Source organism: Malaya genurostris, chromosome 2 (genome assembly GCF_030247185.1).
Source record: "Malaya genurostris strain Urasoe2022 chromosome 2, Malgen_1.1, whole genome shotgun sequence".
In the NCBI taxonomy this organism is placed as follows: Eukaryota; Metazoa; Arthropoda; class Insecta; order Diptera; family Culicidae; genus Malaya; species Malaya genurostris.
This window is the reverse complement of record NC_080571.1, coordinates 225,903,821-225,930,370: the sequence shown is the minus strand read 5'-3', so window position 1 is coordinate 225,930,370 and position 26,550 is coordinate 225,903,821. Positions and strand designations below refer to the sequence as shown.

General features: G+C 37.1%; 1 protein-coding gene across 6 annotated transcripts in view; it reads left to right on the top strand.

Moving 5' to 3' along the window:
- Positions 1-26,550, top strand: part of LOC131427834 (lachesin-like) — a 268,707-nt gene that overhangs the window by 65,240 nt on the left and 176,917 nt on the right. For all 6 annotated transcript variants that reach the window (XM_058591374.1, XM_058591376.1, XM_058591373.1 and 3 more), the window contains exons 4-6: positions 3,218-3,434; positions 11,273-11,431; positions 12,045-12,173. In XM_058591374.1, coding sequence (XP_058447357.1) covers positions 3,218-3,434; positions 11,273-11,431; positions 12,045-12,173 — 505 coding nt within the window. The remainder of the gene's footprint in view (positions 1-3,217; positions 3,435-11,272; positions 11,432-12,044; positions 12,174-26,550) is intronic.

Sequence of the window (26,550 nt, the reverse complement as noted above, 5' to 3'; positions counted from 1 at the left end):
ACGGATGATAATGCCTTTAAAGTGAGTGTGTACAATCCCTAACGAATTGTCATCGCCGTTTCAGTGACAATTATTCTTGTTTTCGTATTATTCGCATCGAATGCTCTCAGAAACTTTGGGTAATGCTGCTCTGAGTAAAAGAACGTGTCGGGAGTGGTTTCAACGTTTTAAAAATGGTGATTTCGATGGCGAAGACACCACCATGTTTGGATGGTGTCCATGGAACCATGGAAGAGAAAAAAAAACTTTAAAGATGAACAACTAGAAGCATTGCTTGATGAAGATTCGTGCCAAACCCAAGAAGAGCTTGCCGAATCGTTGGGAGTAAGTCAGCAAGCCATTTCAAAACGTCTCACTAAAAGAAAAGCGACCACAATATCAAGAGCGACATGACAAAGTCATCCTCCAACACGACAAGGCTCGGCCTCACTTCGCAAATGTGGTCAAAAAGTACCTGGAAACGTATTCCCCAGATGTCGCGCCTTCTGACTTTCACCATCCTCTGGCAGATCAACATTTTTAATCCTTCGAAGAGTTGGAAAAATGGATTGCTTCATGGATAGCGTCAAAAGAGGATTCCTTCTTTCGAGCCGGGATCCGAAAATTTCCGAAAAGATGGAAGAAAGTTGTCGCTAGCGACGGACAATACTTTGAATAATACATCTGTAAGCACTTTTTCGAAATAAAGCTTTTAATTTTGGCAAAGTTATACACCTGATAGGAAATAATGACGAAATAATGACGTTCTGCGTCAAAATTAGCCTAACTCCTAAACATTCCGAATATTTATTTGTTTTCAATTATTTTCTTTGCAACATTAACATTAAAATACATTTCACTGTCTACCAACTGTAGCTTGACGGATAAGTACAAAAATATGAATACGTACCATTGAACTTCTGAGACTCAGTTAATAAACTGTTGGATCTCTGCTCAAGTCTTGGACGCATTCGTTATTTTTGAGCTTAATAGAAAGTTCGAAACCTTCGAGCCCCATGTAAAATAATGGAATAGTTAAATACACTATTTTAAAAAAGTAATAGACAAAAAATGCTCATCAGAAGTTAATTCAAAGTCGAATATTTTTTAAGCTCTCAAGGTATAAATGACACGTGAATTAAAAGTCACAGGTCTGACCAAAAACTTCGCTTTCAAATTTTTATTTTATTCATCCTTGAAGAGCAAATACCTTCCCAGCAAAAAAGCAAAGTCTTGGTATTACATTCCTTTTGTAAAGTTTGGTCTTTCTGTTTCAACAGATTTTGCAGCCGATTCATAACGTATAGAATCATTGCATACTACTATTTTTTTTTTTGAGTCTAAGAATCCTTCCCGGTCGGGGCGCGAACATATGACAACTGGTTTATAAAACCAGCGCCCTATGCATTGAACCGCCAACCCGCCCGGCAAGCTTCTTTTTTAAACCTGAAAACAGAAAATAGTCACTGGAACCTAAATCTGGCGAGTACGGTGGATGCAATTGAGATTCGAATTTCAAAAATATCGCGGCACCCATTTTGAAATCTCTTTTTTCATATTGAAGTGCTCAGGCAAAACAATGCACTGAATACACTTCTGTTTGATATTTTTACGATGTCAGCCATCTTTTGCTTTTCCACTTTCTATTTTCTATAATGATGGAATGAGCTTTTGAGACGATCTGAGGTACAACAGCCTCATCCGGATGATTGACGATTGCGCTTAAATTTGGCATTCCTGTGTATAATGGTTGATTTTCTTGAAACATAACCCCGATAAGGCTAATTAAATCATTTATTTGCTTGTGCAGTATTTTGTTCATTGAATATCATTGTTTTAGTAAGATATGAATTTTTTTTTCCCTTTGATTCCAATTTTCCAAAGTAGCGTCATTAAAAGCACAATAACTAAAACACTGGTGAATCGAGAATTCATGATGAAATTTTAATGGATGACATTTAGAGGATGTCTATATTGAACGCTAGAGAGATTTTTAATTATTGACGTCTATCAGACTGTCGAACTCCTTCCGCTGTTCCGTTCTTCTGTTCTTCCGTTCTTCCGTTCTTCCGTTCTTCCGTTCTTCCGTTCTTCCGTTCTTCCGTTCTTCCGTTCTTCCGTTCTTCCGTTCTTCCGTTCTTCCGTTCTTCCGTTCTTCCGTTCTTCCGTTCTTCCGTTCTTCCGTTCTTCCGTTCTTCCGTTCTTCCGTTCTTCCGTTCTTCCGTTCTTCCGTTCTTCCGTTCTTCCGTTCTTCCGTTCTTCCGTTCTTCCGTTCTTCCGTTCTTCCGTTCTTCCGTTCTTCCGTTCTTCCGTTCTTCCGTTCTTCCGTTCTTCCGTTCTTCCGTTCTTCCGTTCTTCCGTTCTTCCGTTCTTCCGTTCTTCCGTTCTTCCGTTCTTCCGTTCTTCCGTTCTTCCGTTCTTCCGTTCTTCCGTTCTTCCGTTCTTCCGTTCTTCCGTTCTTCCGTTCTTCCGTTCTTCCGTTCTTCCGTTCTTCCGTTCTTCCGTTCTTCCGTTCTTCCGTTCTTCCGTTCTTCCGTTCTTCCGTTCTTCCGTTCTTCCGTTCTTCCGTTCTTCCGTTCTTCCGTTCTTCCGTTCTTCCGTTCTTCCGTTCTTCCGTTCTTCCGTTCTTCCGTTCATCCGTTCTTCCGTTCTTCCGTTCTTCCGTTCTTCCGTTCTTCCGTTCTTCCGTTCTTCCGTTCTTCCGTTCTTCCGTTCTTCCGTTCTTCCGTTCTTCCGTTGTTTTGTTCTTCCCCCAGCTCCAGCCTCAGTTTTCTTCCAAAACTAGAACGCGTGATACTTTCGCTTCACAGAAATGTTGAATAACATTCCGTTCAAAATTTTCTACCACCCTAACGTACACAAACAACGCATCCATCAACATAAAACGCTCGTTCTTGCGATGCTTAAGCCGCAACGTTTTCCCCCAACTGATGGTAGGTGGCTTGTACGTGGCCACACATACGTGTAGCGAAGGAGCCCATACGGTAGAAATGAATACAAATTGACTACCGTGAAGAACCACGAGCAAATTTGTCAATGGACTCCTTTCTTTTGATGGGGAAAAAGAAAAAAGGGATGCGGTTCAGGGATCTATCGTAAACAGTCTGATGATAGAGAAACGTAAATAAAATTGTATCGTTATGAAATCCTACCAACGAATGTGACATGTTTTGCTAATATGATTTGATTATTTACCCCCATGGTGATGTCTTCTTTGATTTTTTCTTATCATCCGCAGGTAGCGTGGATGCATTTTGAGCAGTCCGCCATCCTAACTGTACATAACCATGTGATAACGCGTAACCCGCGGATCAGCGTGACGCACGACAAGCATGACAAGCATAAGACCTGGTTCCTACACATATCAAACGTCCAGGAAGAGGACAAGGGACGTTACATGTGCCAAATCAACACCGTAACGGCCAAGACGCAGTTTGGCTATCTGCACGTTGTCGGTAAGTCTAACTAACCACCCTATTCACCTGAAACGAATCAAGTATCATTTCATCGCTTTCGGATCGAACGTGCTACGAATGAAGGAACTCAGCATAAACAACAAAAACACGGTAATGAAACAGCTTCCAGTTTCGTCATCAGCAAAAAAGTCAACTCGCCGGCAAGTAGAACAGGATAATTCAATTCCGACTGCAGAGCTCCTCTCCTAATCACGTTGTCGATTCAAATTGATTCCTTCTTGTGTGAAATCGATATTCCTTCCGATCAACTTCCGCTCATCGTCAGGATGATTCCCTCAGAGAAACGAGAGATTAACGATATCGTGACTTATCCGGGTCCAAATCTTTTCCGATGGAAAAGAAATGCTAAATTCAATTGAAAGAATTATTTTTGATATTGAATACGATTGCTCTACCGTTTAGGGGAATGTGTTATAAAGCGTCCTGCTGGCCTAAACGCCCCGCTTCCTTTTTTAATTATTCAAGACTATTCTAAACAAAAATTTTATCAGTAACAATATCATTTCTTACGATCTTTCTGCTATGCAAGTTTGGCAGTTGTCGTTTTCAGGAAAATATGAAAAAACTGAAAATATCATTAGGCAGCTTTTAGTGGTAAGGTTTTGCCTCGACTAAAAAAACATTTGAACCGTGTAAAACGTCTAATGGTCGGTTCCCTCTTAGTAACTACCTTTCAGCAGTGCTAATGTCTCTATTTACAGTATAAAATCTAGAGAAACAAAGCCATTTCTTTGATATACGAATTTTTTTATAACAGTCACTCTATGGCCATTATGACCCACCTTCGATTCAACAGTATGCTTCGAGTTAAAATATTGTTTTAAAGATTTATAACGGCTATTAAAACAAAAAGTAGCGTTGGGAGGTTCAAAAATGTTGGTTTCCAATTGTAATTAATTGATTATGCAATTGATTTCTGATGCTAATAATATCTTCTTTATCTACTTTTCTTCAGTGTCAAGTCCAATTAAAAATAATTTTCAAATTTTCTTAACCTTAAAATTAAATGACGGTTTAAAAAAAATGATGGGTTCAGTATAACTAGAAACTGTTCGTATGGCCATAACTAACAAAACCTTCAAAATTGGAACAATTTCGAACCGAACTTAGAAGATATTTCTCAATTTTCAATGACGGTTTGAAATTTTGAATACTTATCACATTGTAATGTTAGAACCGGAAGTCGGACCTGGATGTACGAGTTTATAAGCACATCTTTGGGTCTAACAGTACTGTGAATGTGAATTTGATTTCATGAAATTCAGACATAGACTATTTTAATCTGAAAACTATAGAAATTTATTAGCTAGTTTAAAGAATTCGCTATTCATCACATAATAAGTTATGGGAAAAATTTTCTTGAAAATAACATTTTTACTAAAAGGTTCCTGAGGGTAGAACCGTAAGTTGAATCTGAATGAAATTCGGAATACTCTTATGGTATCTGAAGGCCTCTCAGTTGAATCTGTCATTATTTTCATTTTTCTTGTGCATATCACTGTGACCTTCCGTTCACTTTTCGCCTGTACATACTGCTTTATCTTAGTCCTAGGAAATAATTTACATAAATATGGGGTAAAATCACTTTATAAAAAAACAGCTAGAAAGGATATATGGAAATTATATTTAATTATGATTAAATCGTTAAAACCCTTAAAATGAAATATAAACGTTCTCAATTAGATTAAAATAAAATATATTTATTTACAAGTATAATATGCTAGCTAGACGGCGCAACGAACATTTTAAAACAAAATAATCTCTACACACGTTAGGCATTATATTCAGTTTGTACAACCCTACACGCCACAACCACCTACAGACCCCAGTCATTCGACGTCCACTGAACTGAAATTGGTAACGGTAACGACAAGCGTACGAAGGCGAACTCGGTATCAAGGTTCCGGGGAACTCGGGTACCGGGAAAGACTTCACTTGGTCTTACAACAGCGAATAGAGCGAATGTGTTTTTTTACAACGGCTAAACGATAATGTTCAAGCAACCATTGAACCAATGAAGATTTATTTGAGACTCTATCGGAGTGGAACCATCAAAAACCATTCGGTTTGGCCGTGCTGGAAGCAACAATCAAGAAACGGGAAAGTTGTCATCGTGTGAGCAACGAATCGGTGGCTAACCCAAAACTCCCATCAACCAACACGTGTCCAGCGTTTCTTCGCAGACCCGTAAGCAATTTCGATCCAGTGAGACTAACTGTCGGAAGCACCCGAGTTCCCGGTTCATCGACTGCAACTATACGGCGACGATAAGTGGGGAGCATCCGAGTTCCAGAACACCGCAACCGGACGATCCAGGACCGAATCTGATAGCAGCCGGAGGTGCGCAACGGGCCCTACACTCGACACATTTTCATTAAAAACGTAAGTGTATCAAACAAATTGTAAATTAGTAGGGTATTAGGGACGTTAGGGACCATAAGGACAAAGCGCCGAATAAACTATTGTTAGGAGCCAAATAAAAAAGTGATTTTCCCCCTTTCATACTGAGAAACCTCGGCGAGGATTGTGCCGACCCTGGGACTGGGTAGAGTATTGTGTGACTGAGCGGGCGGTAACGAGAGATAGTTACATCACTCTGTAATTCCGGATCCGAAAGTTGGGAATTTTGTATGAGACTGTAAGACCATTCATTCGAATCTAAGTTTGTGAAAAAAGGTTAAGCTATCTCCGAGAACATTGAGTGACAATATTTGTCACACACTAACATTGGCAATGTTGTAGCTGTTTTTTTGATTTTCTCATGTAGAAAAGCTATACAATCACTTTGTAAACCGACTTTTCAACCACGGACCAGAGAGCCGAATGTCATATTCGATTCAGCTCGATGAACTGAGCAAATGTCTGTGTGTGTGTGTGTGATAAATATTGTCACTCAATCTTCTCGAAGATAACTAAACCGATTTGCACAAACTCAGATTCAAATGGAAGGTCTTATGGTCTCATACAAAGTTCCTGAATTTCATTTTGATCCAACATTCAGTTCCGGAACATGAGATAGGAACTTGTGAGGACTTAGTTATCTCATCATTTGACGACCTGCACCAAAAAGGTGAAAAAAATATCAGTAACTTCTTTCGAAAATCAACCGATTTTTACCATCTTAGATTCAACTCAGAGGTCTTCAGATACCATAAGAACATAATGAATATGAGAAAGGCATCATTACACTAGTAGGGGATTAAAAACAGGTTTTCTTTTTGTTGATTTACAAATCCAAAATCTAATCAAACCTACTTGTCTCATATTACTTTCATTTTCAAAAATATCACTAGAAGATTCTGTGAAGAAATTTTTTTTTTCAATCTTGAATAAAACAAGAAACTTTCTTTGGGTTTAAACTAATATAACCTTTTCAATTTGTAAACAGTTGTATCAGGTTAATAAGAATTTTTCTTTATTTTGCATCGTCGCACTAAGGGATCAACCAACTTTATCCTATGAGACTACACGAACTTTTATTTGGGCCTGTTTGTGGAATTCGATCAAATCATCTCTGAGTCTCGTTTTAGACTTTTTAACCACTATTTCCGATACTTCTGGAACCGGGAACTTGGACCAATATAGCCAGAGTCGGTTCGTTTAGAGAGTAACTATTTAACCCACAAATTGAATCAGTTTTGAGCCAAATCTAGAAGAATTTAAAATCTTTTTTTGCATCGTCGCTCTAAATGACGGTGTGCAATTTTAAACGCGCTTTACACTATGAAAGCATGATGAAATTCAATAAAAACCCATGGGACTATGAGATTTTTTTATTTTATGAGTGATATTATTTTACATATACTGACAAATATACACACCTACATTGCTCAGCTCGTTAAACTGTGTCGAACGACAAAGACCACTTAGCCTTCTGGGACGATTTTCATTAGTCAATTTTCCAAGTGATTGCTTAAACTTTCTATATGAGCAAGGTAATAAGTAAACTTTTATAGAAAAGCATCGTTATCATGATTTTTTAATAACACTAACAAGTAGAAACAAATTGAATAAAAGATTTAGTAATTTATATTTTTTACCTTTTTTTTATATATATGAAAAATAGGTATAGAATTCGCTCAAACTTTCGAAAAATGTTCCGAGGCCCGGAGGGCCGAATGTCATATACCAATCGATTCAGCTCGACGAACTGAGCAAATGTCCGTGTGTGTGTGTGTGTGTGTGTGTGTGTGTGTGTGTGTGTGTGTGTGTGTGTGTGTGTGAGAGTGTGTGTGTGTCTGTATGCGTGCTGTCAACTAAGAGGTCGAGATCTCAGAGATGGCTGGACCGATTTTGATCAAACTAGTCGCAAATGAAAGGTCTCCCCGTCACCCAGAACGCTATTGAATAGTTTTGAGATCGGATGTTTACTTTTTGAGTTATACGAAGTTTTATGTCAAAATTTTCAGTTTTTTAACAGTATCTGTCACATTTGACCTTGAAAACAGAATATGTTTCCATACTTAGATTTCGCTCGGCAATACCTATCCAACAAGCCATAGATTGTTAAAATCCGTCCATTTTCAACGGAGATATCGATATTTTTGTGTAAGCCTTATTCCAGTAGAAGGAATTTTGAGCGCTGTATGAAAAAGCAATGCTTGGAAGCAACATGAAACACGATTTTTTATACTGTTACATATAATTGTTTCTAAGTACCAAAAAGACTGTGTACAGCATCCTTTTTTATGACAATTTGCCTCGGACCAATTTTAGCACGGTTCATTTTTGGCAACATAATCTTTCGAATATGGCATATGTGAACCAGATGATACCAGCATTATCGAGTTGGAAGTAATTCCATAATTATATTGATATAAACTATTTACAGCAATAAATGCTGGAAGAACATGACTTCCATATACCATAAGACTCAGTTCGTCGAGATCAGCAAATGCGTGTGTGACAAATAATTTCACTAAATTTTCTCGGAGATGGTTAAACCGTTTTCTACAAACTCAGATTCATATGAAAAGTCGTATACTCCCAAACAAGGTTCCTGAATTAGGTTCGGATCTGACTTCTGATTGCGGAACCACAGGATGATATGTGAAACGAAATTAAAATAATGCAATTAAGTTTTCTCGTAGATGGCTGAACCGATCTAAGATTCAAATAAAATCTAAGAATCATAGATGATTCAAATGAGAGGTCCTAAAATCCTATAAAACATCTTACTTTTTAGTCAGATCCGACTTCTGGTTTAGGAGATGCAGGGTGATTAGTATAAAAATGTCCATTTCACATAAATTAATCAGGTTTATCGGGTTTGCAGATTTGGATAGTCGATTACCAAATAAATTTATTTCAGTTTGAGCGGTATTCGTTTTTGGATTCGGAATGTACCCCCAAATTTTAATTCGCACTACAATTTCTCAAAGATGTCTACACACTCCTCAGGTAAATTTAACTGATTTCGGCTACCCCGATTCTAGAATTCCGGTTCCAGTATCGAATCGATTCTCAAAGCTCAATCATTTTCTCAAAAAAGACCAAATCGAACTTCAAAAACAAAAATTACAGGACTTAAGGTCCCATACAAAATTGATGAATTTTATCCGATTCTGGAATTACTGATGATGAGTTTATAAAATTCATGTTTGTTTGGCGTAATAATTTATGGCCATTCGAATCATTTTGGGCTATGCTAATTCCTGAATACCGGCTCTGGAAGTATCATAAATAATGACGAAAAACTCTAAAGTGGAACTTACTTCGACATCTCATGGAATGTTCAATCGATTGTCACACGCTAAGATTGAAATTCGATATGTTTTGCAGTTTCGGCATTACAGGGTAATGAGTGATTAAAATCTCAATTTGCCGTTTAAAACGACGATAATTAAAATAATGTCATGAGAACTAAAACACCTAAGAATATCCATGCAAAAACACATGCGGATTGATAAAAAAAGGTATCATCTCACTGCTAGGTGGATTAATCACGTTTTTCACATGAAAAATATAAATGTGAATGTGAACGAAATTGAACAAAGCACGCTGCGAATGGCGCAAAACCGCACGTACCGACGCGTACCAGTTTAACATCGTCATTTTGAATGGCGATTTGAATGATTTGACACTCATTGCCCTATAATTTCAGAACCGGAAGTCAGATCTGGATGAAATTGCACAGTATATTTAAAGACAATGAGAGCTTTAATTTGACTCATGAATCGTGAAAATCGGCTTAACCGTTGCTGAGAAATCGAATTGAGTTCCGTTTTTGGAGATTTTCTTCACTATTATCGGTGCTTTCGGAAGCGGAAACCGGAGACTAGTAGTCCCAAAGTAGTTTTATATATTCACCAACTAACAAGATTTGAAAACTAGATGAACTTAGGAGTAAGTTTTATGAAAAATGTAAACCTCGTTTCGCCATCGCTTCTGAAAAAATACTCATGAAATTAAAAATTTTCACTAATCGCACTGTAATACCGGAACCGGTAGTCGGATCTAGATTAACTTTTCGGAGACTTTTTAAAAATTTTTAAGACCTTTTATTTGCTTCCTAGGTTTTGAAAATCGGTTCAAAAATTTCCGAGAAAATTGAGTGCGAATTTTTCAATAATGAAATTCAAGAAAATTGTATAAAGCCATTAGACCTTTCATTTGAATCTAAGTTTGTGAAAATCGGTGCAGCCATCGCTGAGAAAATTGAGTGACATTATTTGTCACATACACACACATACACACAGAGAGACATTTTGTCATTTCTACGAATTGAGTCGAATGGTATATGATGCTTGGCCGTCCGGGCCTCGGTTGTAAAGTCGGTTTTCACAGCGACTGCATAGCCGTTCTATATGAGAAAGACAAAAACCAGTTACAAAAATCTAGTTCCAGAATCAGGAATTAGGATTCAGTTCAAGAGTACCGGTTACAACTTATAAACCGGTACTCTGAAACTAAAGTTTAAATCTTAACTTAAGTTCTACTACGTCAAAAATAGTAATAATATTACAGATTTAATTTGCCTGTTGATACGAAAACGCTCCTTAAACCTAATTTAACTTTTACTAGCTTTTAACAAGAGTTTCGATTTGGGAGTTCATAAATAATTATATTCCTTTTTACAATTGGCATCTCAAAAAAATTTGCTCTTTAGAATGAGTATTCTTTTGTCCAATACTGTATGTCACTTACTACCTCAATGTTGTCATATATATGCTCATACTTTCGAATTTTCAGCACGAATCCTATAGAAATCCAAGGAGTGTTCTACATTCAAATACAAAAAGTACGAAAAGATTTAAACACCGTTAGATCCAACCAAAATCAACAAATAAGGACTTGTAGACAAAATTATGTACATATCGATTTTCGCCACCCCTCCAATCTCACCAACAATCCATCCACAGTTTTTCACTGTATTCACTTCCTGCTTCGGTGCGAAAGAAAACTCAATTTAAATTCAAATCACATTAGGATCATTAACATCCTTCCAACACGTAAATACCTGAAATGAGATGAGTCATTCGTCGTCTGTTGCCCAACGTGGCCCAGCAGTAATACAGTTTGACAGATCGTAAAGTGATTGAAGCAAACGAAATAAAAAAAAACGTACATTCGGTCTGCAAGTGGACTCGTTGAGATCGACCTTGAGAAAAAAAAACTCTGGTTAATCGAATGTAAATAAAATAAACGTTTTTTTTATTTTTCCTGTCTCTAAACTTTATATCCGGCACCGGTGCACCTAAACATTCATCAACTCATACTTCTTAGCGTTACCTGCCGAGGCTAAAATATGTTCCTTCTTCTGCCGCCTATTTATAACTTTTTTTTTGAATTGTATATATCTCGGATTTTCCTTGCAGTGCCACCAAACATCGACGATTCGCTCAGCTCGAGTGACGTCATCGTCCGAGAAGGATCTAACGTGACGCTGAAATGTCGCGCCACGGGAAGTCCCCACCCGATGGTCAAGTGGAAGCGAGACGATAATTCTAAAATAGCTATTAATAAGTCGTTAAGTGGTAAGTATCGCCAGCATTTTTTTTTTTCTCTTTCTGATCATGACATTGCTTGGTTCAGCTCGCGAGCAAGCAGACCTGGGAATAATGCTTCAAGGTGGTAAACGATTTTTTGTTTTATTGTAGAAATCCCTGGTTTTTTTCATGACTTTAATGAATTTAATTTCCATTTTATCCATAAAAATGTTTAGAATTATTGGAACAGGGTTTAAGGAACAATTATTTGATTTCGTGCAACATGACGTTCAAAACGTTAACCTGCACAAGTTCCGGTAACCGAACATCTGTTGAGAAACTTAAATTATTTCACGTGGAACATTTCCACAAATTGCATTCAACAGGAACACATCGAAAATAATCGGACGATTTTCGTAATTGGAGAAAAGCGTTTCGAATTTTTTGTTCATCAGTAATTCTTCCCGAAATCCTGCCAATCGTAAACCTATCGTACACAAGATGTTTTGAAGCAAAATCCTGAATCGTCGGGCTACGGGCAAGTTCCTTCGCCGGAACCACTAACGTCTGCCTGCTCCTACTTCAAACACCGCAGACCGCACTGTCCGCATTAATAAATTTTCCTTATTTTCTTCATGTCGCCTCGCCTCGGTAATTGCAGTGCTCGAGTGGGACGGCGAATCGGTGGAGATATCGAAAATCTCCCGCCTGGACATGGGCGCGTACCTCTGCATTGCATCCAACGGCGTCCCACCGACGGTGTCGAAACGGATTAAGGTCAGCGTTGACTGTAAGTACAGCATGAAGTAGTAGAAATTTTTTTTATTTTTTTATATATTTTTTTTTTGGTTTCTATCGTCGAGTGGAAGATTTGTTTTCTTGCTTGCGAAAAAAATGTGCTTCGGTTAGCGAAGGATATTCGTCCACGGTATAATTTCTCTGGCAATTTAAAATTAAATTCATTTGCATCACATTCGAATTACCCTGGTGGCCGGTTACCGGGGTGGAACAGCTTATTCGTTAAGTGGGTATTTGTGTTAATTGGTGCAAGAATGTGTTCAGTTTTTAACACAACAGCAGCATTGATGGGAACAGAACAACACAACACGGAATAACTAGAGTATCGTAAAATTTATCATCAACAACTAAGGGTAACTTTTGTTCCATTTTTTCATGACATAAAAATGCATTTAACGGCATATAGGTATCTATGTGAAAAATTCTAAAGAGCCACTGAAGTTTAAGCTTAATATAGAATAAACATTCTTTCATTCCCGAGGAACAAGAAACAAACAGGAGCTAAAATCCATTTGGTAGAACCATTTTTTAAATGAACGAGTGAATGCCAAAATTATAGAAGAGAAATTAAGTATGGAAATTTAAGTATTTTTGAATGCAAAAACCGGATAAGAATATTAAGCCCAAAAAATCAAACATGGACTTTGAAAACGCAAATATCGTTTAGAAGCATCTTTTTTGCCGGCGACGAGTATAACGTGATGGGTGAGTTGACGGCTTTCACGCAGCCTCTCTGGGTTCGATTCCCAATCCCGCACATAGGATCTAAAAGTTTTTCTATCCCAAAGAGGCGAATGACCTTAAGGTTAAAACCTTTTTAATTAAAACAAACAATTTTTTTGAAAGAACTGGACAAAAAACTTGCAAAAAATGCATAAACCGGATAAAACTTAACCGATTTTCAATAAACAATTATTTTTATCTGGCATTTGGATTCAAAGTTTTTTTTGCCGCTGCGGATGAGGCATGGTTTACTTGTTTCTTGCGGGCGGTCTGATCCATGCTGTATTCCACAGCGGTAGTCTGCAAAAAACTTTAGATACCAAAATCGGATAAAAAACGTTTGTTCTGGAAGAATCGGTTAAGTATTTATTCGGTTATACCACTCAAAGATTTTGTCGTGAACACGATTTACTTTACTATGTGGCGCCTTTTCAGTATTTATCGTGAGTGAGAGAGTTATATGTTTATGATCGTGAATATCCCTTGTTGTATCTACCCGATCAACAGAACATAACAGGATTCTATCAAAATTATATATGATCTTAATATTTATATCTCATTATGTTATGAATATGATTCCAAATCAAATGCGAGCATTCAGATTATATTAAAACTATAGCCAGTCCAGATATTATATTAAGGGCCGTTATATTCCTGGTCAAACTATACTAGAAAATTGAAAAAAAGGGTTCAAACACTTTTGTCGATCATGTTTTTGACTTTCAACCCGAAAAATGCTAAAGAGTAGTAACAATTTTTTTCCAATTTCACATACCTGAAGATGCTTTTGAAAACAATAATTTGATATTTCATTTTGAAATGACGGCCTAAATTTTAAATTTGAGAACGTTCCTAAGTAATTCCTACTTAAATTGTGCAAAGTTAATATTCCAATATTAATTTTAAATTGAAAATAAATATTTTTCAAGATGATTTTGCGCTTCTTCTCTTACGAACAAAAAAAAGTAAGGCAAAAGCTTAAAGTAATGGAAAAAGTAATGTTCAAAAACTAGCATAGCATTCGACTCAGTTCATTGAATTCTGCAATGTTTCTTCAGATATGATTTTCACAAGCTTGGAATCAAATGAATGCTTGAATTTTTCAATTTTATCGGTGACCGATTTTTGTTCCGAAAACACAGAGTGATAAATGTTAAAAATTTCAAATCGTCTTCAAAAGTGACGCTGCTATAAACGAAATTCAAAATCTGAACTGGGCTCCAAACGAAAATCTAAACTCAGCTCAATACTTTTTCGATTTATAGGTCTTTTAGTTGCAGATTGAAAATAGCGACTTTAGTTTTACCGGATTATTTATTATTTTATCAATTGATAAGATCTACAAATTGCACATATCGCATTTTACCCATTGTCTTCTATATCATTGCATGAAAATTTTTACATTAATGAATGAAATAAAAAACGATATATCGCACCATAATATAGGGTGATTTTTTAAGAGCTTGAGAACTTTTTTAAACAATAAAACGCATAAAATTTGCAAAATCTCATCGGTTCTTTATTTTAAACGTTAGATTGGTACATGACATTTACTTTTTGAAGATAATTTCATTTAAATGTTGACCGCGGCTGCGTCTTAGGTGGTCCATTCGGAAAGTCCAATTTTGGGCAACTTTTTCGAGCATTTCGGCCGGAATAGCCCGAATTTCTTCGGAAATGTTGTCTTCCAAAGCTGGAATAGTTACTGGCTTATTTCTGTAGACTTTAGACTTGACGTAGCCCCACAAAAAATAGTCTAAAGGCGTCAAATCGCATGATCTTGGTGGCCAACTTACCGGTCCATTTCTTGAGATGAATTGTTCTCCGAAGTTTTCCCTCAAAATGGCCATAGAATCGCGAGCTGTGTGGCATGTAGCGCCATCTTGTTGAAACCACATGTCAACCAAGTTCAGTTCTTCCATTTTTGGCAACAAAAAGTTTGTTAGCATCGAACGATAGCGATCGCCATTCACTGTAACGTTGCGTCCAACAGCATCTTTGAAAAAATACGGTCCAATGATTCCACCAGCGTACAAACCACACCAAACAGTGCATTTTTCGGGATGCATGGGCAGTTCTTGAACGGCTTCTGGTTGCTCTTCACTCCAAATGCGGCAATTTTGCTTATTTACGTAGCCATTCAACCAGAAATGAGCCTCATCGCTGAACAAAATTTGTCGATAAAAAAGCGGATTTTCCGAATGGACCACCTAAGACGCAGCCGCGGTCAACATTTAAATGAAATTATCTTCAAAAAGTAAATGTCATGTACCAATCTAACGTTTAAAATAAAGAACCGATGAGATTTTGCAAATTTTATGCGTTTTATTGTTTAAAAAAGTTCTCAAGCTCTTAAAAAATCACCCTGTATCTTCGATTTGAAAAGTTCAATCCATCCATACGTGATAAATTTATGATAGTCTCATTTCGTAGTATTTTGATTACTTCCAATCCGGAACCATAAGCTGGGATTCGAAATTTGCAATGTAGAGTTTAAAGCACCGACTCGCATTATGAGACTTTCTATTTGAATAATTTTTCTGTGAGTAAATCTAGGTAGATATCAAACAATCAAACCCGAATAAAAGTTCAGTTTTGATGGTTTTTGAACATTTTTTTGAACATTGGCTGCGGATATCACAGACTAATGTGACTAATAGGCAATTAGTTGATCATCACTCATAAAAACTTGCTATTTGAATCGATATTATATACACTTCTTCTGATTTTTCACTGTCTTTCAAACGAATTTTTTTTCTAATGTAAATTAACGAAAATCGATTCAGCCATCTCCGAGAAAATTAAGTGCACATTTTAATTAAGTGCACCTTTTAATTAAGTGCACATTTTATATACCCGGCAATCGACACACACACGTACAGATAATTCACTACTTCAACTGAACGAGCGAACTGATTCGAATGTTATTTGAAAGTCGGCCCTCTTGGTACAAAGAAGAAAAAACTGAAGAACTATCATTCATAAGTTAATTTCCTCAGATTCTATAAGGTAGTTTTGTTTCACTGAATTTAATCATTTCCGTTCATTTACAACTATTCTTCAGTACCAAAAAGAAGCTTGCGCTTAGTTATAAATCAGCCCCTTTGTCATTCATATGCCGGTTGGAGGGAAACGACGAAAGAGGTGGAGAGCGATAGATTATTTTTGTATCAATATGAACTTACACTAGTTATTATATGATGCTAATCAGTGTTGGTGATTGCCGAAAATTTCACAGAAGCTGCTATATTGCTATCTATATTGTATACAACATTTTCAATCCGGTAGAAGATGCTACAAGAACTCGAGTCTCTCAATGCATGAACCGCGAGAGAATTTTTCTACATTCCTTCGCTCCACTTCATACTCTGAGTATTTCTCGGCCCTTAAAAAAAATTCCAGTCTGATAATGATCGCCGCTGTGTCGAATTTACCAAGAGAGAATCGCAAGTTGACAATTATCGCAGAAAATCGAATCGATGATTCGACTTGATGATTCTCATACTAGGTTGCAATATTTCATAACCCTTGTGTGGAGCATTCACATACATTTCCATAGACACAACTTATACAAAGATTATATGCACATAGTTAGAATAAGCGGCAATAGTAAAATGATTCTATCGCAATTATCAACTGCCTGTATAGAATCGGATCGCGAAACGAGAATAAGCAACCGTTTGTTGCTTCAGAGAGGATCCCCACAGCAGCGTGCTAACCTTTGATTCTCAGAAATGTCATCGAGAGAAATTCGCTCTCGCACTGGTGTCGATTCTATGTTAAATGAGCCATGCCGGGTTTTTTGTTGTTGCGATGATTTCCAACTCTCTTTGATGGCACTGATTCAATCGGTGAAGAGTTGCCAGCGAACGTTCTTTGATACGATAAAAGCCTTGATGCTAATATATCCTTCCAACATCAGTTGCTTCTCATACCCCGATGCAATCGTAGTGTATGTTAGCAACTCAAAACTTCCCGGTTCGAAACCAGTCGCGCGTAACTGCATGATTTTTTTTATGGCAAATCAAATCGCCTAAAAGTTTGCAATTTCATCTTACTTCGCGAAATCTATTTTTAGATTTGCACCGTAAAGCCTTTCCTCCCAAAAATGGGTAATAACAGCTGAAAAGTCATGCTAAATTTGTAACGAATTTAGATATAATATTGATATTTACATATCAAGGTTTGTAACAATTTTGTTATCACCTAAGTTAAATTGAGTTATAATTTTTGTTATTTTAACTATTAACGAGGCCAAGATTATGACTAATTTAGATAGAAACAACGAAACAATCCCAGATACAATTTTGTTCTCCCTTGTTGATCGGGTAACGTTATGTTGATACGTTTTTGCTACATACCATCGGATATATAACCATAAAGAGTGTAGCCGGGTTTGCATATAAAAACTGCCCCCAAACAGAAAAAATGATATACGCTGCTTGAAAGGTTTTATATTGGAGATGATTTTCCCAAAATTTTAACCCTTTAACTGCCATATTGGTGGAGTTAGGGTGGTTTTTCTGATTTTCGTTTTGTTTATATTTTTCAAATACCTCTTTAGCAAAAAAAATTGAAAAATATATATTTTAATATTTCAGGAATCATGGGAAATCTTTCTGATTTTTTTCAAAATTTTTCAAAATGTATATCATATATTGTATTTTTATTCGCGTTAAAATTTTGATACCACTCTAGATTTTACATCAAAAATAGATCCAGAATATTTTCCAGATTTTTAAAATATGTGGATGGGTATAATATCAGACTCTAAAAATATGAATCATTCGGAAAACCATGCGCCCCCTCAAATTGTCATCATACGATAAAGACGCATGGTATTTAACAGTTCGGCTGAAAAGTTCGTATCGTTCAATAGAAACACACATTTTTTGCTAAAATTCGTTTTTATTATTCAACATAATTGCCATCAGAGGCGATACATCGATTATAGCGATCTTCTAACTTTTCGATACCATTTTTGTAGTACGATTTGTCAAAATAGGCCTCAGTTTCAGCGATTACCTCTTCATTGCTTCTATTTTTTTACCAGCGAGCATTCTCTTGAGGTCTGAGAACAGGAAAAAGTCACTGGGGGCCAAATCTGAAGAATACGGTGGATGAGGGAGCAATTCGAAGCCCAATTCGTTCAATTTCAGCATGGTTTTCATCGACTTGTGACACGGTGCATTGTCTTGATGAAACAAAACTTTTTTCTTCTTCAAATGAGGCCGTTTTTTTTTTAATTTCGTCCTTCAAACGCTCTAATAACGCTATATAATAGTCACTGTTGATGGTTTTTCCTTTTTCAAGGTAGTCGACGAAAATTATACCATGCGAATCCCAAAATACAGACGCCATAACCTTACCGGCCGATTGTTGAGTCTTTCCACGCTTTGGGTTCGGTTCATCGCGTGCAGTCCACTCAGCTGACTGTCGATTGGACTCCGGAGTGAAGTGATGGAGCCATGTTTCGTTCATTGTTATATATCGACGAAAAAAATCGGTTTTATTTCGATATGACAGCTACAAACACTGCTCAGAATCATCAATTCGTTGTTGTTTTTGATCGATTGTGAGCTCACGCGGCACCCATTTTGCACAAAGCTTTCTCATATCCAAATATTCGTGAATAATATGTCCAACATGTTGCTTTGATATCTATAGGGTGTCAGCTATCTCGATCAACTTCACTTTACGGTCATTGAAAATCATTTTGTGAATTTTTTTCACGTTTTCATCGGTAACAGCCTCTTTTGGACGTCCACTGCGTTCATCGTCTTCGGTGCTCATTTGACCAGTACGAAATTTTGCAAACCACTTACGAATTGTTGCTTCGCCCGGTGCAGATTCTGGATAACACTCATCAAGCCATTTGATGGTATCGGCGGCACTTTTTTTCATCAAAAAGTAGTGTTTCATAAACACACGAAATTCCTTTTTTTCCATTTTTTTTTTTACAATAACAAAAGTAGCTTCACTCAAAATGCAATATCTCACAAACTGATAATCAGACAGCTGTCAAATTTATACACGTATCTTTTGAAGGTTGGTACTAACTGAAAATGGTATGGATTTAATTCTAGTGGCGCCCTCTCATAGAAACGATACGAACTCTTCAGCCGATCTGTTAGATCTACAATCATATATAACATGTCCTTAGAACTATATACCATGCGTTTCCATCTACAACTTGAGTTCAGGGCTTGAGTATTGACGTAATTAATAATTATAAAAGAATTTTATTTCCTATGTTATACACACACGCCCGCATCTGTATTTAGAAGTCGTCTCCATACAGCTCAGACTATGACAACTCTTTACCAGACATCCAACATTCGGATACTGCGTGCGTTACTCTTCATTGGATCGATCCACCTTGCTCGCTATGCTTCTCTTTTTTTTGAGTCTACCGAATCCCACTTAAGAACTATTTTCAAATGTTTGCCGTCCGATATCCTGGTGACGTATTACTGAATTCTTATCCGCGGTCATAAGTGAATGAATACACGAATTCATCGACCACCATCGGCACGCGCCAATATTCGAGTATGTAGGTGTTCTATTTTAAAGCCTTTTCCTCTCATATATTTTATTTTCGTTTTGTTTACTGTTAGTCCGATCCTAGCTTGATTTATCCGTCTTTATGAGCTTAAGCCGTTCGACTTCAAATGTCTTGTTGAGAAATTTCAGGCAACTTGACTATTCATACCACGTGATACAGAACGTCGACGAACAGTTTACCCTAGAACTGATAGTTTTTTTAGATTCCTATTGGTTTCAAATTTTTCTTGATTTTGCGCTTGGTATCTGGGAATTTTTTTTCTGCAAAACAAACTATAATTTATTTGTCCTTTAGAACTTTTTCAAAATATAGCAAAAATGTGAGATTAAAATTGACTACAGTATATTTGTTGATTTATTTGATTTGAATACAATAAATGAAAAATAAATGTAAAAAGACTTATCAGTTCATAAATAAAAACTTTAAACCGTATAGTAAAACCTAAATATTTGTCAATTTATTAGTTCTGATTCATGTTTCTCTCACTGGTCCATCCTTATGAAATGCAACCGTCCGCTGGCAACATGTTCACTAATACATTCAAACGAATTGTTTCCTTATATAAGCTAACTAGCTTATATAAGGAAACATATGAGCTGGAAATGGAAACATATAAGCTAGCTAGCTTATATAAGGAAACATAGCTAAATTGAGGCAGACGTACGGGCGTGTGTGAATAACTTAAGGAATGCAATTCTTTCTTAAGCCCTGCACTCAAGTTGTAGATGGAAACGCATGGTATTTAGTTCTAAGGGCATGTGATATATGAGTTTAGAACTAAATACCATGCGTATCCATTGGATGATGACAATTTGATGGAGACGCATGGTTTTTCGAATGATTTATATTTTAATGTCTGATATTGAACCCGTCCACATTTTTTTTTAAATCTGAAAAAATACAGCGTAATTTACTCATAAATGATTTATTGTTGATGTAAAATTTAGAGTGATTTTTTCAGGTTTTTGAAAAATTTAAAAAAATGAAAATCAGAAAAACCACCCGCACTTCACCAATATGGCAGTTAAAGGATTAAATTTTTTGGAAAATCATCTCCAAAATAAACCCTTTCAAACAGCGTGTATCAATTTTTTCTGTTTGGGGGCAGTTTTCATATGCAAATCCGGCTACACCATTTGTGATGACATTTTCAGTTGTATGCCATAATCACAAATAATTCAAAATTAAAGTTTACTGAAATGTTAGGTATCAACAAGTATCAATGAGGAAAACTCATGACGCGTTAGATTCCCAATCATAATTTTTAAAGCTCTTAGCTCAGTGATTTGTAGAAAGATTTATTTAATCTAGCTACCAATGGTTTCGAAATTTTTTAACTTTAACCTGTATTGCAACAACATTGAAGTGTTCCAATAGTACACTATTGAAAATTGCTTTAATTTGACCGATATCAGCACCGGCCAATCAGAATGCGTTCTAAGGAAGAGAAAAACTTATTTGATGCTGTTCAACTGTATCGATATAAGAGATGAACGTTCAACTTTTTCCCATAATTTTCTGTTCAACATTGTTTCAATTGTAAGTCATATTTATTGCCATACGAACCAACTTCGGCTATTCCGGTCCTCGGAATCCGAAATCGGAAGTATTGAAAATAGTGGTCAAAAATTAAAAACCCCTTCTTAATCCACCTAGTAGTGTGATAATGCCTTTCTCTTCTTTCATAACAGCCCCATGAAAATATATTTCATACTTTTATTAAATAATTTCGGATACTAATTTTGACACCAATTGATTCATATTGTTTCGAGTAGTTCACAAAAGCTTGCTTCAGTGTTTATGTCACACAGTCAGCATCATTTTTCCAAACTAGTGCTTGACATTTGCGTTGCCTATTTGTATGAGAACAGTGATGCTAATCTAAAAAAAAAGTCTTTTTAGTCCACTCAGTGGAATTTTCATATATCTTGAAAAATCATCATAGGGGGAAGTACATGAAATTTTCGAAATCGAAAAAAAAAATTTGATGCCAAAAGGCTTAGAATTGCATGAAACGTCGAGATTTAGTGTCATCTCGGAAAAAAATTTTGTTGAAAAAGTCGACTTTTTGGGACTTAGAAAAAATTAGAAAATTTTTTTTGAGATGACACTAAATTTCGATGTTTCATGCAGTTTTAAGAGTTTCGGCATCAAACAATTTTTTCGATTTTGGAAATTTCATGTATTTCAAGATCGAAAATTGTCAAACCTTTACCACCGGGCAGCACCCCTTACGCATGTCCGATTTAGCTCAAATTTTGCATGAAGGCTTTTTTCGAGGTGCTTAAACTTTTGAGCACTAGAGCTTAACGAAAATAGAGGTGATCCCAAAATTTAATACCCTTATATATAAGAGCGGTAAAAATCAATGTGTTTTGTCGGTTACGTCACTTATACCATCATATATCTGGAACCAAAAGTCACAACCATTTGATCTTCGAACTTGATCAATGGCCCGACAGTAGCTTTCGAACGAGCCCAAGTTTGTTAAAATCGGTTCAGCCATCTCTGAGAAAATTGAGCGCGTTCAAATATCTTTGAAAAGTGCACACACACACGCACACACACACACAGACATTTTCAGATCTCGTCGAACTGAGTCGAATGGTATATAACACTATGGGTCTCCGAGGCTTCGTTCGAAAGTCGGTTTTTCCAGCAATTCCAATACCTTTCTATAGAGAAAGGCAAAAAGGATCTCACTTTTCATCAAGATGGTCAAATCGATTTTCACAAACTTAAAATCTTAGGGTTTCATACGAAATCACTGATTTTTTTGTGAATACTAGTTACGGTTCCAGAACTAGAGGGTGTTTTGATTTGTAGATTTTGCTAAATTCCGTTCGGAAAGACTTTACTGTTTCTATTCAATGAATGCAACTAAAGAAATAATTAGAGGAGAACCTAAATAACAATGATCTAAATCCTAACCGCCTCACGACCGGTACCCTGTATCCAAACCTCTTCTCTGTTCATCAGACAAACCAATTGAACCTTTCTTCACGTTTCGTTCCGCCTCTTACTGGACAGGGCATAGGAATACAAAATGAACTGCTAACGCAAATCGTTAAAACTCGTTAAGATTTAATTCTACAAATGCAACAACTTTAGTATAGTAGCAGCAAGCTCAGCAACTGATACTTTCATTATAAAGGATGAGAAATAAAACTGGAACTGAAACAATCGTAGGGGAGACCAGGGCGAAAATGGCCACTCGCAATAATTCGAACACTAAATATCACATCTCATCGGGTAAGCCCTCTATACGGTGCTCAAGTACACGGGTAATTGCTAATCCAACACACACGATTCCTTCCATCCACTCCTCCGGTAAAAACTCGTCTTCCCTGATCTTGGTAACGACCGAGTGTAGTGCTTTCACTAAAGCATCACCAAAGTGTTTTAGTAACCCGCTTAGTAATTGGTCAACGCCAGCGGTCTTATTGTTTTTCAGCCGGCCTTGACTCCTTGAAGGTCTGGTACTGGCAGTCTATCGTCCTTCTCTTGTGTTTCCAAGTTAGTTACCGCGCAGCCTGTAAACCTGCCTCTCACAGAGCTTAAATATCTTATACACCTACAGTAATTTTTTTATAGTCTAATTTGCCAGAAACGAGTCCTGCTTAGCTCTGTTGTTCCAAAAATAATGGGTTTTGGGCTGGTCACTTCTGCGCAACTTGGTATGAAAACTAATGCATATTTATTCAAATCACAAATTGGGAATTGTAGCTTAAGTTTAAATCTACACAACGGCAGAGATAACTTAGGTAAAAACCTAGTGGTAATGTATATTTTTTCAATTTCCAAAAAAGTGCCCGGCTTAGCCAGGTCTCCCCTATATTATAAAAACTCTTTTCTTTAGATGTTTAAATTTAATAATAAAATGGATATTTTCCAATACACAACTTTATAACAATTTTTCAAGTACATGATAAACATGATACAGGGTCCGGCACTCGAAGTGTAACCAACTTCAGACCTTCGAGCCTGGCGTCAAGGTAAATGCGACATATTATCGGGAAAGTATTCTGGAGGTTGCTTTGAAGCCGTGGGCAGACAAACATTTCGGTGGCAGACCATGGACGTTTCAGCAGGACTCGGCACCGTCTCACAAAGCTCGAGTGAACCAAGAATGGCTGAAAAACAACGTTCCGAACTTCATCACGTCCACACAATGGCTCTCGAATTCACCAGATGCGAATCCAATGGATTATTCTCTTTGGACCGTTTTGGAGAGCAAAGTCCGAACTAAAAGATACACCAGTCTCGAGACGCTGAAAAAAGTTATTGTCCGCGAGTGGGCCAAAATACACCTGCAAGTCACATTCGGGCAGCTTACGATTCGTTTTTTGACCGTCTCAATGCCATAGTCAAGGCAAAAGGTGGTCATATCGAGCAAAAGTGAGTTGATTCTGAAATTTGTATTATTTTTACACATTTTGTACTTTGAATTAAGTAAAAGTAATTTTCCAAACTGAATTTATGGCCTTTTTAATTGGTTACACTTCGAGTGCCGGACCCTGTAAAGCATCATGTCTGACGAGGCAGGGTTGGCGGTTCAATTCATAGGACGCTGGTCTTACAAACCAGTTGCGTATGTTCGAGCCCCGACCTGGAAGGATTCTTAGTGTCAGTAAGATCCATAGTACTAGCCATGCAATGATTCTGTACACTAAGAATCGGCTGCGAAGTCTGTTAAAACAGAAAGGCCAAATTCCACAGAAGGAATATAATGCCAAGACTTTGACTTGACGAGGCACATTTCACGTTAAATAAGCATAATTGACGATTCTACGCCACTACAAAAACCTCAATTAATTGAGGAACAGCCTTTATACGACCAAAAAACACAGTTCACTGTGGTGTTTGTGCGGATATGGTGATTGGTCCCTATTTTTTTCCAAGACAATGATGAAGCAACGAAAACTGTTAATGGCGGTCGTAAGCGAGCCATGATAAATGATTTTGTGATGCCCATTGTTCGTGAAAATGGTTTGAATGGCTACTGGTTTCAACAGGACGGTGCAACATGCCATACAGCTCGACTAACAATCAATTTGTAACGACCATTGTTCTCCGGACGAGTTCTATCGAAAAACGGCTGTTAAACCATGAACCATAGCTCAACTCAACAACATACGACGTGGAATTGCCGCCATATCGACCGGTACACCAAAACGATGGAAAATGTCGACAAAAGGGCTCATTTTACACTCAAGGACAAAGGTGGCCATTTACGTGATATTATTTTCAAAACATAGCTGTAACATATCTCCATGAACCAAAATATCAGGTGTACAACTTTGCTTCCACGGTTTTTTTCCCAAAGTTAAAAGCTTCATTGCGAAAAAGTGCTTACAGATGTATTATTCAAAGTATTGTCCGTCGCTAGCGACAACTTTCTCCCATCTTTCCGGCAATTTTCGGATCCCGGATCGAAAAAAGGAGTCCTTTTTTGACGCTATTCATGTAGCAATCCATTTTCCCAACTCTTCGAAGGATTGAAAATGTTGATCTGCCAGGCCGTGTGCCATCGAACGGAATAGGTGGAAGTCAGAAGGGGCGACATCTAGGGAATACGGATGGTGGGGCAAGACTTCCCATTTCAGCGTTTCCAGGTACTTTTTGACCACTTTTGCGACGTGAGGCCGAACATTGTCGTGTGAAGGATGACTTTGTCATGTCGCTCTTGATATTGTGGCCGCTTTTATTTTAGCGCGCGACTAAGGCGCATCAGTTGCGTTCGGTAGCGATCTCCTGTGATGGTTTCACCCGGTTTTAAGAGCTCGTAGTAAATCACACCGAGCTGATCCCACCAAAATACAAATCAACACCTTAGCGCCGTGAATATTCGGTTTTGCCTTCGACGAAGTACCATGCCCGGGCTTTCCCCATGATTTTCTGCGTTTAGGATTATCGTATCGAACCACCGGTTACGATTCGATGTAAAAACCCCTTACGATTTTGTCTTTGAAGCAGTTGCGCACATACAAATAGACGGCGCTCGATGTCGCTCGGTTTCAACTCGTACGGCACCCAGTTTCCTTCTTTCTGAATCATATCCAGGGCTTTGAGACGTTTTGAAATGGCTTGCTGACTTACTCCCAACGATTCAGCAAGCTCTTCTTGGGTTTGGCACGAATCTTCATCAAGCAATACTTCTAGTTGTTCATCTTTGAAGGTTTTTTTCGCTTCCACCACCATGTTTGTCTTCGACACCATTTTTAAAACGTTGAAACCACTCACGACACGTTCTTTTACTCAGAGCAGCATCACCGAAAGTTTCTGAGAGCATTCGATGCACTTCAGCTGCATTTTTTTCGAATTGTAACAGAAAAATAAAACTTCCCGCAAATGGCGAGAATTGGGCACATAAACAGACATTTTCGAGCGTGAATAAACCGAAAACAAGAACAACTATCACTGAAATGGCGATGACAATTCATTAGGCACTGTACACACTCACTTCAAAGGCATTATCATCTATGTATTTTGACCAGCCTCAGCCGGTACAGCCACCTATCGGACAACGGCGGAAGCAAAGTTGTACACCTGATAAATTATAATCGAAATGAAGATAATTAAAAATGTTTTTTTTTATATATTTTGTTCAGAAGCAAATGCTTCCACTTTAAGTGACCCACCCTGTAATATATAAAATTTCCAATTTTTTTTTAAATACTTCTACTTTTGTAAAACAGATTGGATCGTACCGTATTTTAGAATTCTTATATTGAACAACATAATAGAAAATTCTTTACCCTGCTTCAATCTTTCTAACATCTTAAATGTGTCAAAAACCATAACAATATACTATGAAAACTTTACTGCTTACTGGTTATCTTGTGCATACATTAGAATGACTGCATTGCATATAAACTTTAAATTGAGAATAAACTGTAGTGTAAATAAGTTTTCGAAATAATTTACATGAATACTTGATAAAAAAACTAAATTTTTGTTACTCGATTTCCAAATCGTAGTGAAAATTCACAAATTTCTTTTAAAAACATATATCTGCAGAGATCTGAAACTCTGTAGATCTAAACTCAATTCCGCCGAGCTTGCATCGCTTGAAGATACT